The following is a 17,465-nucleotide window of genomic DNA, read 5'->3' on the forward strand; positions in this document are numbered from 1 at the left end:
AGATGCATTACTTCTTTATTATGGCTTTCTCCTAGAATAAAAATGAAAAATATTAGGATGTTGGATTTGTAGTTGGATTTGTAGCAGAGGTGGGTTCCTACCAGTTCACACCTATTCAGTAAATCTACCAAACCAGTTAGAAGAGGTTCCACCAGTGGACCCGGAAAGCAGGCCACACCTACAGAAGAGGTTCCAAATTTTTTTGAAACCCACCACTGATTTGTAGTTGGATTTGTGGAATCCAACTACAAATTCAACATGTTGGATATGGAAATGTTGGTCTTTATTGGTTGAAATCAATCATTCCCACCAATACTCTCCAGTTGTTGCACAATTGGAATTGGAATTCAGCAAATCTGTGTGAAAGGATAGCACTCTTTCTCTTCCTAAGAAGGAACAATGTATTTTTTCCTTTAAAATATGAAAGCTGAAACAATCAGGCTATTAGGAAAATATATAAACATTAGATGTTATTTAGAATAAAAGAAAATATGCCTTTCAATTAATGCCTATTTATGTGTTATTTTGCATAAACCATTATAGGACAAGTTTATTAGTTTGCGAATTGAAAATGGCCGCCCAATATTCACACACAAAGTTGATTCACAACCTCCAATTGAAATATCAAATGGAATCATGAGCAATGTAACAGAAAAACTGGTAAGTTTCTCGGCACAAAACAATCTGAGTTGTTGTTATTATGAAAATCCTCACACGTACCCCTTTGTAATATACTAGCTTTTTCATTCATCTTAGCTAGACGTATGGAAATTTTTAAAGTTTACTCTTAAAACAAACATGTATTGCTCCCAAATGTATATGCCAGCATAAGGGAACATTATGTAGGAGATTAGGACTGTGTGTGTCAGTCCCACCACCAAATTTGTCATACTTTGGCTTTGCCCCCCTCCCCACCTCCTGACAAAAGGTTCCCATGAAGAAGTTGGATTAACATGTTTGGGAGCCTCCATATTATCAGAATCTTAATATCAGAAGGTTCTAAGCCGATCTTGACCAAGATGCCCTTTTTTAATATAAAAAAGGTGAGGTGTCCTGTCTTATTGTTTGCCTCAGGTAGCAAAATGTTTTCATGCAGATCTGAGAGCAAAGACATCATATTTAAGTTGCTGCCAGCAAATATTACTGCTTATGTACCCTCTGCCTATAATATTCAAACCTAATGCCTGGGTTGTTGTGGCATGCCAGCAGCCAGCGGTGCTGGCAGCAGATTCGGACAGTGAGAAGATTGGGGAAAACATGGGCCAGTCCTGGAGTCTGGGAAAGGCTCTGGTGAGGGCTCGGTGTTGGAGGAAGAGAGGGAGACAGAGCCGTATGCCAGTTATCAGCTGCCTTCAGAGTCAGATATTAGTGAAGCAGACAAACAGTTGGAGCCTGTTCCCAGTGTGCGCATGCACAGAGTCGCCAGACAAAGGGAATAGCTAAAGAACAGGGGTCGACTTGGGAGTAAGGCCACAGGTGGATGATGAATGGCCCCTCCCAGAGGAAATAAAAGAGGAGTGAAAGGGGAGTGGAATTGCAGGAGACAATTAGTTCATTTAATTGCCCTTTGAATCTTCGAGACTCCTTGCCAAGTTTTCCAGATATCAGCTTGGTAGCTCTCTATGCCAGATGAGGTCTGTGACTGTAAATCCTCCCTGGAAAGACTTTGCTGTATGGGAATCAGCAGAATTCACAGTAAATTAATAAAAGGGGTTTTTGTCGGAACCAGGAGTTTGCTTCATGCTCCTGGGAAGCCTAGGTCAGAACATGGATCTCTCTGTGATGATTGTGGACTGGAACTTCCAGTCAAAGGATACAGTGCTGAGTCCTTCCTCTTAGTAGGAGGAGACTTCTCAACTACTCAGTAGTAGCTGAGAATTATTTCTCCATAGTTCCATCTGCACAGAATGGAAAGGCAAGTTTGAAGAACAGTCTCAGAATCCAAGCCTAGGAATACTTGTCAGGAATCATTTTAGAACTTGGGTGGGGCAGCATTTATGAGATAATCTGGAAATTAGTAAGTCTCTTTTCAAATTCCATTTTGTGGCCATTATTTAGCAAAAGTCCATTTATTCTTTTATTACTATATTAACCAAGACTCTGCACTATCTTATATCTTTCCCACATTCAGTTATATGATCTTAGAGATTTAAACAATTTAAAATACTTATTAGGACTTGAAAGTATCAAAATAAAAGTAATAGCAAAAAAAATGGCATAATGCAGAGGCTCATCTGTCAGTCAAGGGAAATGATTTTAAATCATTATTTGAAAGTAATGGGGAATGAAACTGCTTTGTGCTTGTTGGCCATATCAACATTTTCTACCTTTTAGACAAGAACTGGAAGCTAATATATCTTTTTTGCAAAGTTTGTGCTATGGCCTTTTAAAAACCCTCTATTTTAAAAGAGCACTTCGGGTTTCCTCTTCCCTCTTGTTGATTTTATGTTTCCTGTTGACTAACTGTACTTTGGTATGGTCTTAATTTTTCTTTCTTATCTATAATATTCATAGTTCATTGTTTGAATTAATTATTAAAAACTAATTCAAAAATATAAAAAGGCACAATATTAGTAATAATAAAGATAATACCTGTAAATGTATAGGGATGCGGTAGCTCAGTGGCTAAGATGCTGAACTTGTCGATCAGAAAGGTCGGCAGTGCAGCGGTTCAAACCCTAGTGCTGCATAATGGAGTGAGCTCCCATTACTTGTTCCAGCTTCTGCCAACCTAGCAGTTCAAAAGCATGAAAAAATGCAAGTAGAAAAATAAGAACCACTTTGGTGGGAAGATAACAGCTTTCTGTGTGCCTTCAGCGTTTAGTCATGCCGGCCACATGACCACAGAGACGTCTTCGGACAGTGTTGGCTCTTCGAAATGGAAATGGGTATCATCCCCTAGAGTTGGGAATGACTAGCACATATGTGCGAGGGGAACCTTTACCTTTACCCGTAAATGTAAATGTTGAAATCATAATAAAATAACACAAAAGGCTTTAAATCTGATTGCTTTATTTGTTTCAGGTTATTTTACACATTTCCCCCAAAAAATATATTTTTGGGGTTGACACACTTAGATTATTTGCCAACGTGACTACATTTAATTTTGATTCATATTACTTGGGAGGAATTCCAACCTATCTAAGAGAACGGTGAGTGACAACGATCTGGGAGATAAGGACTGGTGCTGAGTAGTAAGGATGCATATTAAGGCCTTGGCCGTGCTGAATACATTCTTGCCCCTGGATTGCGGTTTAGCTGGAGACTGTTCCCTTTCTTGGGTTTGGGATTGATACCTGGTATGGATATTATCAATCATCTAGAAGCAACTTTACAGTATATAGTGACTGAAGTGCATTTGGCTTGATAGGTTACAAGTTCTTCATACTTAATGTAAGGTAACAGAAAGAATAGAACTTCCAGCTGGATGACTAAATAACTCTTTCCTTCTTCTAAGCTGGAATGAAGAACTTTTAACTAAAGCTTTTTCTTTCGGGAAATAGAGCTTGCCATTCAAATGATCTGGGGGCAACACACAATAAAAAAAATTCCCAAAAGAAGTAAGCACTTTTCAGGGGGATGATCGCAGTTTTAGATTATATATGTTAATTTCAGAATTTCCCATAATATACTTTTTTCTGGTACAAAATGCACTTGGTATAAACATATGTAATTATAAATAATGATAAGAAGAAAATTCTTTATTTTCTATGTATAATTTTAAAAATATCGTATTCTTTGAATAAACATGTATTTTGAAGAGAAACACACAGACATAATTTAGAGATGAGTAAGAATTGTTTGTTTTCTCTTGTATGGTGAATTCTCAACAGTCCAGTCACCACAGACACTTAAAATTCAAACAATATCATTGAAAAGTTTATTTACAGTATTTATTAGATTTTTTTTACCCCACCTTTATTATTTTTATAAATATCTTAAGGCGGTTAACTTCTTCCTTTTCCTATTTCCCCCATAATATCAACAACCCTGTGAAATGGACTGAGAGATAGTGATTGGCCCAAAATCACCCAATCGGCTTTCATGCCTAAGGCAGGACTAGAACTCATGGTCTCCTGCTTCCCAATATGGTGCCAAGACCAAAGAGGCGATTAAAACTGCAAATATAGTTTATGGAATTCATTCTGATAGTGGAGGGTAGCTTATCTATCCCAAAAGACAAGAGATTAGCATAATATCAACTTTAAAGCTGTGGTTTGCTGGTTGTTCTTATTTACTTATTTTTGAAAGCAGGTTTAATATATCCACACCACCATTTCGTGGGTGCATGATGAATATTAAAACCTCATTTGAACGTTCCATAACCTTCTCTGAAAGTTTTGGTGTCAGCAGAAAATGCCCGGATGACTGGAAGGTAAATAATCACCACTTCTTTTATTACTTGGCATAATATTCACAATTCTTTAATCATAATTCCTTTTAATTATTTAATCATAATATTACTAAATATTTCTAAAAGAAGACTTGCTATGGGATTTATGGCCCTATATGGTCCAGAAATGTATAAATCTCACTATATGAGAGAACTGTTAATATTGTTATAAATAACAGAGAAGCAAGCAAAATAAAGATTTCTCACTTTGTTTTTAAAAAGAAGTATTTATCATTTACTTGTATTTTTTAGCTGGTGAGAACCGCAAACTTTTTCAAGAATGGAGTTCTTGACTTAAGTGATAAAGATTTTCCATTCCCTGATAATTTCCAAGTTGGATTTGGTTTTCACACATTGGCAGTTAATGGAAGGCTACTAAATTATAATACACGGGTAAGAAAGATGAATTATCTTTTACTATCTTTTAAAATACAATCAAATTGGTTTCCTACAAAATCCAAAATCTCAATATTTTTTTTAATGACTGTTTCTTTTTCGTCCTTTTAGCTTGCCGATTTTACCATTTTCCTAAGAAATGGCTATGTAATTGTAAGCCTGGCTGGTGAAGTAATCGAATCTAGCAAAAAATGTGAAATTGGTTCAATGCATTACATAACAGTGATAAAAGAAGATGATATGTATGTTTGATGATTATTATATTGAGTAATTTTTTGGTCAAAATATAATTTAATTGTTTAATTTGATGCTTAGTTGTGAATGCTTAAACTGCATTAGAAGTAATACGTCAATGGATTTGGATTCTGAGAATGATTTGTTTTTAACAGGTATTTTTGAATTGTCAATAACAAAATACAAAATTATTGTGTTGGGGGGGTGGCACTTAGCTTCTAAGCCAAATTACATAGTGATATGGTATATAATGAGAACTTTGGTAACAGTTCCTAGAAGGGGATGATCTAATTAAATAATTAAGTATTATTTAGGTATAATAGTTTTGCCATGATAATTTCTCTCTTCTATACATTTTTGTCCTTCTAGGCTGAAGTTATTAGTTGACGATATATCTAAGTCAGAAACAGTTGTAACTCCTGAAAGGAAATCAATGAATCAACCAATAAAACTGGGTGGGGACGACTTTGAAGGGTGTATGTCCAATGTCTTTATAGAACGGTAAATATATTATATAATCATAGTTTATATGGTAATCTATTTAATAGAAAAAAAACCACAAAATTTTCAACATGATTTTTAAAAATATTAAACAACCTATGATCCATTGGATCATCCTTTCAGATATACCCTGTTTTCCCCAAAATAATTATCCCCTGGATAATAAGCCCAATCGGGCTTTTGAGCGCATATGCTAAAATAAGCCCTCTCCTGAAAATAAGCCCTCCCTGACAATAAGCCCTCCCTGAAAATATTGCAACACAGCAGCAGCCATGAGGTGATCACATCCACCACCTCCTGCACCTCAAAAGTAATAAGACCTCCCTGAAAATAAGGCCAAGTGCTTATTTCAGGGATCAAAAGAAAATAAGACCTTTTGGGAAACACAGTATTTGCAATTGCAGAGGGACCGATAGAGATTGTACGGGTATGGGAGCAACTTGTGACCTTCCCTGCAAAGTTTCCCATTGACTTTCTCCATGCAAGGTTCCCAGGATAGAAGTTGCAACTCCAAACCCACTGACATGCTCCATTAGATCATGTGACTGTGGCCTCCATTAGCCACAGTCACATGATCCCTTCTCCCTGCAAGCTTGCCAGAACAACTCTGTTATTCTGTTCTGCTTCCCTATTGACTTGTGGGAAGATGTTAGTGAATGTTGTAAATGAAGATCACATGACTATGGCAGTGATGCTGTACAGCAGCAGTGCAGTAGCACTGAAAGAGCAAGAATTCCAAAATTTCACTTCTGTGGGAGTAATGGGTCCAGTGGTGGGATTTAAAATTGTACTACCGGTTCTGTGGGCATGGCTTAGTGGGCGTGGCAGGGGAAGGATACTGTAAAACTTCCATTCCCATCCCACTCCAGGGGAAGGTTACTGCAAAATCCCCATTTCCTCCTGATCAGCTGTGACTTGGAAGGCAGAGAATAGATGGGGGCAGGGCCAGTCAGAGGTGGTATTTACAGGTTCTCTGAACTACCCAAAATTTCCGCTACCAGTTCTCCAGAACTGATCAGAACCTGCTGAATACCACCTCTGAATGGGTCCCTGCATTCTGTAACTTAATGCTTTTGAGTACCTTGGTTGGAAAGGTTTGCCCTAGGATGCACCGTTTCATTCATTTAAAGGTTACAGTTACAGTCACAAGAGTTTTAGTGGAATATAGATTTTTATGATGTTTTTAATGACCAGATTTAAAACAGCATGCCATATTAGAAGAAGATAAGGCTATATTATGCAAAGTGCTAGTCATCCTTATTTTTTATCAATTGTATTGCTTCTGTTTTCCTTAGTGTTTTCCTGTCGCCAGGATAGGTGATCCAGGAAAAAGTATATAATATAGTGTATATGTGATTAGAACTGTATCACCTCATCTACATTTTAGTATATCTTAGTGTTTTGTCTGTTCCTGTTTACTTTGAATTTAAATCTCCAGGACCAGATAGGGTTTTTTTCTTCTTTTTAAAAAATATGTAATTAATTTTAGAAAAATACTTTGTCCTATCTGGTCCTGGAGATTTAAATTCAAAGTAGGCACCTCTTGCCCATGCATCTCTCAAAGTCAAGCTTTAGTCTTTTCCTTTCCAAATCTGCAGCTAATGTATTAATCAGGTGAACAACTAGTTCATTTATTCTTTTCCTTTTATTCTGAATATATTGAAATTAGCTTTTTTGTTATTGCTATGATCCTTCTTTATCCATATCATGCTTTGCTTTCAGCAAGTTCTTTTTCTTAACTAATCTATGAAAGTAATAATCAGTATCATTATTGTTTTGTCTCCATACTAGTTCACAGCTACCTGCTCAGGTTCAAAATTTAACTGATTCTGTTAGAAGAGATGTGTCTCTAGGATTCTGTATGATTCCAGAACGACAAAAGCCAATGCTGTTGAAAGAATTACCAGATACACACCATCGAAAGTTTTCAAAGGTTGGAAATGAAATTTTGTTAAAGAAAATTATTTAATTTTGTGAGTTCTGTTACAATGTACAACTGCACATAAAATTTGCTACCTATTTTTATCATGAAAAATAATAAAGAAAATAAACAAAAGGCCATGTAAAATTATAAGTAACAAAAAAATACAACAAAAGCAGTAACATTCAATCAAAATTTGGAGGGAATAAATTTTCACTTGATACTGAAAGTTTATAAGCCTAAATAGCAACTGTAATTGATAGGGATACAATTAGGGCACATATATTCAGAATGTCTCTGCAGCATTGTCCCATAATGAATAGCAAATTATCAACATTAAGGCAGCATCTGTTCATGGGAGAGTAAGTAGAGATAATTCAATATAATAGGTATTCCATGTCTATGCACTGGTTTTAGATGAGATGGGAAACGTTCTCCACCACTTGTATCGCAGAGTAACAGCTTTTTCTTTCAGAGGTGAAGATGATGGCTATCATAAATAAATCTGCTATGAAATGTTCCCTTTTTATGAGGAAAATTCAGATTGATTAATAAAAGAAAAAATGGCAGCCTGGTCATAAGTTAGAATTGAAACTGAAGCTCATTTTTGGGGGCCATCTAACAAAAAGAGAGGACTCATTGGAAAATACCCCGATGTTGGGAAAGATTGAAGGCAAAAGGAGAATGGGACGGGAGATGATGAGATGGTTAGATAGTGTCTTCGATGCAATGATCATTAATTTGGGCAAACTCTGTGAGATAGTGGAGGATAACCACATATGAAAGATATATGAATACATGTTCATAGTATTTAATTAGAAGCAAATGGTTTATGATCTTCATAGACCTCTCTTTTTTAAACTAAAAACTAAGTAATTTTCATAAACTCATAGACTGCTGTCTTACAATATATATATATTGCATTTTAAAGAACAGAACAGAAGCTGGATGAGACATAAAATGAGATAAAAATTTCAAATTGAAAATTTAGAATATAATAGGATCAAATTTCTGGCACTGATGAATTGATTTTGAAGGATATCTCTAAAAAGATATGTGATAGGAACTAAGAAGTGAAATTTTTAATAATCCAAATAATAATAATATTTGTTGTACATCCTGTCGAAAGGAGAAATAGATTCATGATTAATGTAAGAAAAACATAACCCTGAATGATTTTCCTCTTAATAAACACTATCTCATATTTCTGGAATCATCAATTCTAAATATAGATATATATTTTATTTTCATTTTCAGAAGAGGAAAAATATTGCCCATCTGACAGATTCAAATAGACAGCAGAACAAGAATGGCTGTCCTTTGCATGCTGAGTTAAAATTTGTCTCTGAAGCCTACCACTTTGGCAATAATCTAGGAACTTATTTGTTGTTTTCAATATCCCAAACATCAACAGACAGGTAATGTGTTTAATTGTTATTTTGTTCTAAATAGAAAACCAGTACCTGAAATTTAAGCCTCAGATAAAGTCCAAACTTTTGATCCATTGGAATATATGTATATATGTATACATGATCGTACGTGTATGATCCTCCCCCCCCCCTCTCCCCCCTGCCCTCCCTCCCTCCCTAGCCCTCCCTCCCCCGCTCCCCCTCCCCCTCTCTCTCATCCTATGTTTAGTCTTATTGTGATACACAATGTGTCTATATACAAGCTTATATGTTGTGTTCCTCATTACCTTAAGTAATTTTTATAGACAAGGTCCTAAAGAAAAATATATACAGTATTTAATAGAAGTAATATAAAAAGATATGACATTTAATCATTTCTATTATAATATGCCTTCAACTTTATGATTGCAGCCAGCTAAAAATCTCTGTTTAACTAAGAAACTCAGTAGATAATTTTTAGCAAACCCTAACCCTCTTTTACAAAGAAAAAATCAGAACGCAAACCAGCTAAGAACTATAGCAGAGCATCAATAGTAACACAATGAGAAGTAAAACACATTCTATTTCTACCTAGCTTTCTCTTTTTCTACCTTCTCTGATTCTTATTTTTTATACGTTTGTTTATTCAAGATCCCATTTTGCTGTTGATGTTCGTACATCATCGTCTAGGGGAATGGTCTTCTTCATGGGAGATCAGATGGGGAACAGATATGTTGCTCTTTACCTTTCAAAAGGACGGTATGTCCTTGCAGTTGCCTATGATGGAAAAAAGATAAAAATCAAGAGCAAAGCTAAATACAGTGATGGACAGTGGCATATGGTGAGGATGGGTTACTTATGTTTTTTTTCTAAACAGCTGTTTGTTTCTTATTAGAGTATAGCAATGTATCACAATGTCTAGACACTCAAGTCAATGATTTCACTATTGGGCACAACTGCATACCTTCTTGTAAAGTTGTGAGTATCTTTTTATTTAAAAAAGGTTTGATTAAAATTAGGATTTTTCCTAAAAAGCAGATTAATTGAAATTTGCTTATGTTGCAAGTTTTGAGATTGTCTTTCATTGAGGTGCAAAAGTTCTTCTAAAAGTGTCTTTTACGGGTCTGTGAGAACCATGCTGCCAACCATTATTCTACCTCCAGTTCCTTCTGTCTGTCCAGTATGCTCTAGGCCTCTTGCAGAGGTGGTTTGCTGACGGTTTGGCCTGGATCGGCCGAACCGGTAGTAGCAGTGGTGGGACGCTCCACCCACCCAGCCGGACACTTCTGCGCATGTGCAGAAGCATCACGCACACGGGAGCGTGCCTGAACCAGTAGTAAAGAAATTGGCAACCCACCTCTGGCCCCTTCCTTTATTAAATGTTGCAACCATGTGGCACTAAAGAAACATGGCTTCACTATTGCAGTCCCGGCCCTCCCTCTCTACAAGGATTCTGGAAGTCTCTTAAGACCTGGCTTGATTTCTAGGCCTGATGTTCAAGGATTTGGAGTATCCTGAAAGTATTTCTTAAATATTCCTGATATGGTTCAGTGTGGGCAGGCATACTTCTGGGATTATGTATTTTAAATTTGTAAATTTCCCAGAGCTTTTTTGGATTCAGATAGCCTCAAAACTCAATACATAGTTAAATGTATAAATAGCTTCTGCTTTCAATATACTGTGAATATTCCACAGCATGCTGTATAGTATCTTTTTATTTGTTTGTTGTATTTATTTATAAAATGTGCTTTTTTAAATCTAAGGTCAATTAAGTATTGCTTAATCACCATTTGATACGTTGGTTTAAGATTATGTTTCTCTCCTGAAAAGGTGACATTCAGCATTAGTGAAAACAAAATACGCCTAGTAATCGATGGTTTGAAGACTCACGAAGGAAACCTGCCATCTTCTTATTCTTATTCCCAGATAAATGCATCAATATATCTAGGAGCTGTTCCATCATTAAACATTAAGGTAATAATGGAGAAGTTGTTCAATATGAATTTAAAATTGGGGGTTTTTTTACCCCAGATCATCTATAATTGCCAAGGCAGCAAATGTCTCTTTTTCTCTTTCAATTCCTTGTTATTAATGGAAAGCTAAAGTATAATACTCATGTCATCTTTCCACTTGACTGCCACTGGACTGCCTTCATTTTGCCAGACATCTACTCCATGGGGTGAAGATAGTAATAAAACATGTATAATAATATTATTATTCCAATCTATGTTGGGTGTATGTATCTTCAGAATATTCCAGAGAAGAGTTTTGTGGGCTGCTTGAGAAACTTTCAAGTTGGGAGAAAACACATGTATACTTACCAGCAAAACAATGGTGTCCTGCCTTGCTTGGACAATATTTTGGAGAATGGTGTTTCATTTTTCAACGAAGGAGGATATATTGTGATTGGTGAGTGTAATAGAATGAGTTATTTATGCTGATCTAAAATTCTGTATGCATGTTGTCATCCTACCACATGAAGCACAGCACCATGGACACATAGAAAGAAATCCATAGAGCTTCTCCCTTTTATTAAATAGCTACTCAAAGAATTCTTGTAAGAAGCAGTATGAAATTGAATTAATACTTTTAATTTTCTTTTGAATGGAACTATTCCTTTTTTAAATTCCAGAAAACACCTTTTTAATAAACATAGACTATAGGATTGCATTTAGCATCCGTCCAAGAAGTTCCACTGGCATTTTAATCCATGCTGGCAGCAGTCAAGAAAACTATTTCACTCTTTACATGGAAGGAGGCACGGTAGGAATGATTTTTGTCTTGTTTCCTCTTCCTTATCTCAAATGTTATATTGTGGTGTAGACTGGGAGAGTGGGAATGATTCTGGCCGTGAATTCCTGAAATGTGCTACCATTTGTTATTGAGTCTCCTTTTGGGAGATCTTTTATAGCTGTGATTGCCCAATGTATTGCCTGTTATGTCTTTTGCTTCATCTGATTATTTAAAAGGATTTGAAGTGGGAAGCTGGCATCAAAGGAAGTCCGACCATCACTTTATTTACTAGAATGCCTCTAGCTTTACATAGGCCTTAAGAATACTTAAAGAATGGAATGGTACAACCTAGGCCTTATTAGAGGGTGAAATTGGAAAACAATAAAGAGAAAAATGTTAAAAACTATCATAGGATTTTGACAAAACAACATAGAAAAATTTCAAAGTTTGCCTCCCTGAGAAGCAATTATTTTGTAATTAGCTTTGCCTTCCATAGCAGTCCCTTTATTTGAATACCTACAACATGCAGTCATCATTCCAGATAAAGCCATCATCCTCAAAGATAGACATTTTATGGAGGTGTGGTTTTCCTATTCTTTACTTTTACAAACTGAGATATTAGACCACAGAAAACAAATCATAGAATAGTGTTAAGTCTGGCATGACCCCCCAAAAGGAAGACTATAAACAATATTTGGATTTCAATAGAAATAGCACTTAGACTCAGTTTACAGAGTCAGCATATTGCCCCCAGCAAATCTGATCCTTATTTTACCCACCTCAGAAAGATGGAAGGCTGAGTCAACTTTGAGCTGGTGAGATTTGAACTGCCAAACTGCAGCTACCTCGGCTCTATGGATGCAATTATATTGAAAGTTTATTGTTGAGTTCTATGGTGCAAGAGTGGATGCTTCTGAGATTGATAAAATCTATCCCTTTCCTGTCAATGGCAGTACTACTTGGCTTACTCTCCTCTATGTGTGTTATTGTAAATTGCCAGAGACCAGTAAAATTAGCAATCCAACCCAGGGAAAATCAGTTGAAAAACCTTAGGTTAGTGAAATACAGCATTTAAAAAAGTTTTCTCTGGGGATTCTCAGCAGATGGTAACCTTCTTGAAGCATAGCAATCTGCAGAATGGCAGTCTGTTCTAAAGATGCTGATAATATTAGGTAGTAAAGCTCAGAAAATCTGACAAAGATGTGTTCCTTGTGTGTATTTTTATATTTAAATGTATTCCTATTGTTGGTAGTAATTGAAAATGTTTCTCCTTTTCACAGCTCACTGCCTCTGGAAATTATGGTGCTGGCGAATTTTCTCTCTCTGTCACACCTCAGCAATCTCTGTGCGATGGACAGTGGCACTCTGTAGCAGGTATGGTGGAGTTTTATTCGTTAATTGTTTACGGAGAGTTTACGGAGTTTAAGTCAATATGAAAGAACTTCATAAAGGTATATGTTCTTTTCCAAGAGACAAATTTAACTCTTTCAAAGGAATCCTTATAGACAACTAGAGGTTTGCCTAAAACTATTTATGCATAACAAAGATTTATGAAAGTTGGTACAATTATTTTTTCTTTCCTTATAATGTATCCTTGATAATTTTCTGATGTTTTGAATAATAGAGAAATAAATGAATGTTGTAACAAATTCCTATGACAAAATGTATCTGATTGAAGACCAAATGACATTGTATGTCATCTAAAAAATAATATTAGCTTAAAATCTATTTTCTCCTTTGAAAATTACCTTTTGGAGAAGGAATATTTTGCAATATAGAAGGGAAGAGAGAGAAAGAAGGGAGTGTCAATTTTTTTCTGTTTTAGCCTGATTTCCTTGAGATTTATTTCTTCTTAATTAACTTCTTTCAGCAAAAGACTCAGGTTTTGCAAGATAAAAATATAACCAACTCCATAAGAGTAGTTGTAGAGTTGGATAGGCAGGCTGGCAGGCTCACAGTATACATTTTTAAAATAAATAAATGTAGAAGAGCAACTTGGATGTAGATATAACAGAACATTTAAATATGAGACATATTTCATGATTACTGCATCTGCCCATCACTGAAGGGATTGACTTAGAAGATTATAAAGCAAATTATTTTCAGATACATTGACAAACAGAATTGAATGAAAAACATTTATTTATTTATTTATTTATTTATAGTTAGTTACGGTAATTAGTTAATTTGTTGGTCAGCTATTGTTTCGTGGGGGATATGGAACTGATTTATTGATCTGATTTTTATAGTGGCTCAGAAGCAGAATATTATCAACTTATATGTAGACACAAATAGAAATTATACTGCTGCACTATCACCTAAGCTTTCTACCAGTCATACTCAACCACTCTATTTTGGAAGAATTCCAGGTATGAGATTTCTTTGTTTTGGAAGAGAATTAAGTAACTATGATAATCCTCATTTAAAAACAGCTATATTTTTGTGTCATCCATTATGAACTTTCCTCTCTCTGATGATCAAAACAAACTCCATTGTTAATTGCCTGAATGTATATTATTATCATTTTTTAAATAAACGTGCAGGAGTTGGAGGTCAAAAATAATCAGATCATTCAAGAGCAGGGGATTTATTGTCATTTTGAGAAATGGCTTTGTTCTCAACTAACTATTTTACATCAGGAAGGAAGATTTTATTGATTCTATTTTCCTTTATTTGATTCAACTGGTAGTGATGTTTGTCAGAGGGAACAATATATTTTGGGCACAGATGTAACAAAAGAATGGTTACAGTCCCTTTAACCATACATTCTAAATATTGATCAGGATTTCTTGTCACTCTCCCAAACATTTTTAAATGAGACATATTAATTAGAACTACTGTATATAATTATGATACTATTGTCATATATGCACTCATAGGGAAAGGAACGATGTACAGAGGTACCATAAATTTCCTAAAGTGCTAGTTCAAAATTATACTGTAAATCTTAGGATATTTGATTACTTTTGAATGACACTTACAATTATTTGGGAGAATAAATACTAGAAGAACCTGATAAGGTGAAATTTCCTGACAGTGATAACGATCAGTGGAACATATTGCCTCCAGAAATTGTGGGTGCTCTATCACTAGATGTTTTCAAGAAGAGATTGGACAGCCATTTGTTCGGAATGGAATAGGATATCCTGCTTGAGCAGAGTTGGACAGGAAGACCTCCAAGGTCCCTTCCAACTCTGGTATTCTGTTATTCCCTTATTCTGACTTTCCATATTATCACCCAAATTGGTCATACTGTAGTAGAACTCATTTTAGTCACCATTTTGCTGTTGAGGATCTTTTTCCTATATTAGTTATCAGAGGAGACTGGAAATTATGCATGCCAAGATTTGGAAAATACTCACAAATCAGCTTTGAGTGCAACATGTAGCTTAATGGAGTCCTCTTTGCAAAAAGAAGAAGCAAAATGCATATCATGCTTGTCTTCCCCATAGGAAACCCATCCATTTGCTTATCTGCATAAATATGTATTAACCCCATTCAGATCAACTAAAGTAGTATATTTTAGTTATTAGAATGAATAATGTGGCTATGCATGGTAAAGAACAAATGAAGAGTTTATGGCTTTTCAGAAGCTCCTGAATGTCACCTTACAACTGACTAATAGATGACAAAAAGTGAGGTCTATTCTGAATTTCTCACCCATTTAGCAAAAAAATGTTCAAACATTTGGTATCACACATTCTTTATACAACGTTTACTATTGTACCTTATCTATTGTGAATATATGTGTTAATAGAGAGGGAGAAAGCAAATCAGCTAGCTACTTCACTGTTATCATCATCATCATCATCATCATCATCACTGTTCCTTAATTCTTCACAAAGTTATCCTAAATAGCTCAAAGAAATGGCTCCTATATGTATATTATAGCAGACTATTTCTAATACATATTATTGCAAATTTGAAAAAATGGTAAAAGCACTGCTATGCATCACTATCAGTTTGCTTTAAATGGAAATAAGAACAGGCTATTTCATTCAAATGTATATTGATAAAAATATTAAAATTTCTCAGAGAATGTTATTTTCAACAATATCCAGTTGTTCATACATTGTATATTTAATCAATTTTTGTGCTTTGTCTTTACAGTTAATTTGGAAACACCATGGCTTTCAATTCAGGATGTGTTCCATGGCTGTTTAAAGAATATGAAAATTAATTACAAATCTATCTTACTGAACAAAATGTCAAACATTAATGGTGTTGTCAGCCTGGAAGGATGTCCTGTCTATTAACTGTTCCATATATATCTTCTGAGTATAAAACCATCTAATGTGCTGTATGGATAGCCACAATATGGTTTGATCTCTTTCTATGGTCTTTTGCCCTTCTTTCCATCACAGTTCAGTATGTTCAGTATAATTGTGGTCTGTGTTGCCTTTCTTTGAGGTTTCTTGAAGCTTTTGTTGTCCTGTGTGCAAACTGTCTATGATAAAGCCACTTGAAATATAAAATGACCTTCTAATGTAATATGGTGGTATTTTGCTTTCAACAACAGCTGAGTATACTTAGAGCAATTGCATTGACAAAAATCTGGACTCCTAAGGCTCCTGAAATGAAAAGAACTCCCAAAATAAGAATTAGAAGGTCCTTGGACACAAATAGAACCGGACTTCACAGATAAAATGTGGAAAAATAAAATACATTGTTGAATTGCTGAATTATTTTTTTGTATGCTGAAATGTGCATTTAATAATTGATAAAAAATAATATAAATTGAGTATGAAGCACTTTAAAAAATTTGGCATACTGGAGGTGATAGTCTTAAGAGTTTTATTACCAAATAAATGCAATTTTCATTTTGGAAAATATCAGTATGCTTATTGCACTTACATGCTTCCATTGACTTTAATCAAAAAGTTTGACTGAATAAAGACAATGAGTGTATAGAGTAAATTTTGGCAATAACAGAACATGCTTGTGTTAAGAAAATGAAGGTGGTTTAATTCTTTGGGAAGCTCAATCTGAAGTTGGAAGATCTGTGATATAATTTTATGATTTGGCTGAATGATTTATAAATACCCTAAATTATGATTGTATGCAGGTTTCTTGCAAATTTTCTTTAACTTATACATTACACTGACCACTTAAGAAATTAAGAAATACTAGTTAGGAATAACCAAATGAAACATGCCATCACCATACAGCCAATTCTATTTTTAAAATTGTTTATAACTGTGTAATCCTGTGGTGCTTCCATTCTTGAAAGCCCGTTTATGCCATTGCTTCATCAGCAAAGTATATTTGGCATCCTAATTCTAAATAAACGTTGAAAAGCAGACCTGTTATGCCACATTTGTTGCAATTCTTGCAGGAAAACTCAATTTTAAAAATGAAGCTCATTTGGAATGTTACTTTGCATGTCTCCAGTCCTAAATTAGAATAATTCTAAAATGGGTGTGATGTCACACCATTGAATAATAAACAAAAGATCATACGTTGCACCTACTGCAACTTTCAGACAAATGCAAAGACGGATCCACATTAAAATAGTCTAAAGATAGGTTAATATAGCCCGAAGCATTCAGATGGATTGTTGCAATATAGGAAAGGGCATGAAAAGTGACAAAAAGCACTCCTAAGCATTATCCTTCTCATCTTTTTTACTACCTTCTCTTATTAGTATCTTATATTACTTTGTTGTTTATATATATATATGAGAGCTTATGCATCAGAGACAAATTCCTTGTGTGTCCAATCACACTTGGCCAATAAAGAATTCTCTTCTCTTTTCTTCCTTTTCCTTTTCCTTTAATTCCTATTCCTATTCTATTCTTGGTCAGAGATGTAACACCAAGATCATCCCTAAACTATGTACCTGCAGAACTCCAAGCACATTTAGGGCAGGCAACCTCTTCATCTATTAAAATGGAAAAAC

The 17,465-nt window shown here is 35.1% G+C and overlaps 1 protein-coding gene across 1 annotated transcript in view; it reads left to right on the forward strand.

Annotated features, from left to right (window-relative positions):
- The window catches only part of LAMA3 (laminin subunit alpha 3), a 160,140-nt gene extending 142,882 nt beyond the window's left edge, over positions 1-17,258 (forward strand). Inside the window, 15 exon segments of the mRNA XM_032222910.1 lie at positions 544-660; positions 3,025-3,152; positions 4,255-4,375; positions 4,646-4,786; positions 4,901-5,031; positions 5,393-5,524; positions 7,316-7,457; positions 8,703-8,863; positions 9,485-9,674; positions 10,664-10,807; positions 11,083-11,242; positions 11,466-11,596; positions 12,847-12,940; positions 13,816-13,935; positions 15,677-17,258. Coding sequence (XP_032078801.1) covers positions 544-660; positions 3,025-3,152; positions 4,255-4,375; positions 4,646-4,786; positions 4,901-5,031; positions 5,393-5,524; positions 7,316-7,457; positions 8,703-8,863; positions 9,485-9,674; positions 10,664-10,807; positions 11,083-11,242; positions 11,466-11,596; positions 12,847-12,940; positions 13,816-13,935; positions 15,677-15,822 — 2,058 coding nt within the window. The 3' untranslated portion in view covers positions 15,823-17,258.
- Positions 17,259-17,465: the final 207 nt, after the last annotated feature.

The sequence above is a fragment of the Thamnophis elegans genome, chromosome 8 (assembly GCF_009769535.1).
Source record: "Thamnophis elegans isolate rThaEle1 chromosome 8, rThaEle1.pri, whole genome shotgun sequence".
NCBI lineage: Eukaryota > Metazoa > Chordata > Lepidosauria > Squamata > Colubridae > Thamnophis > Thamnophis elegans.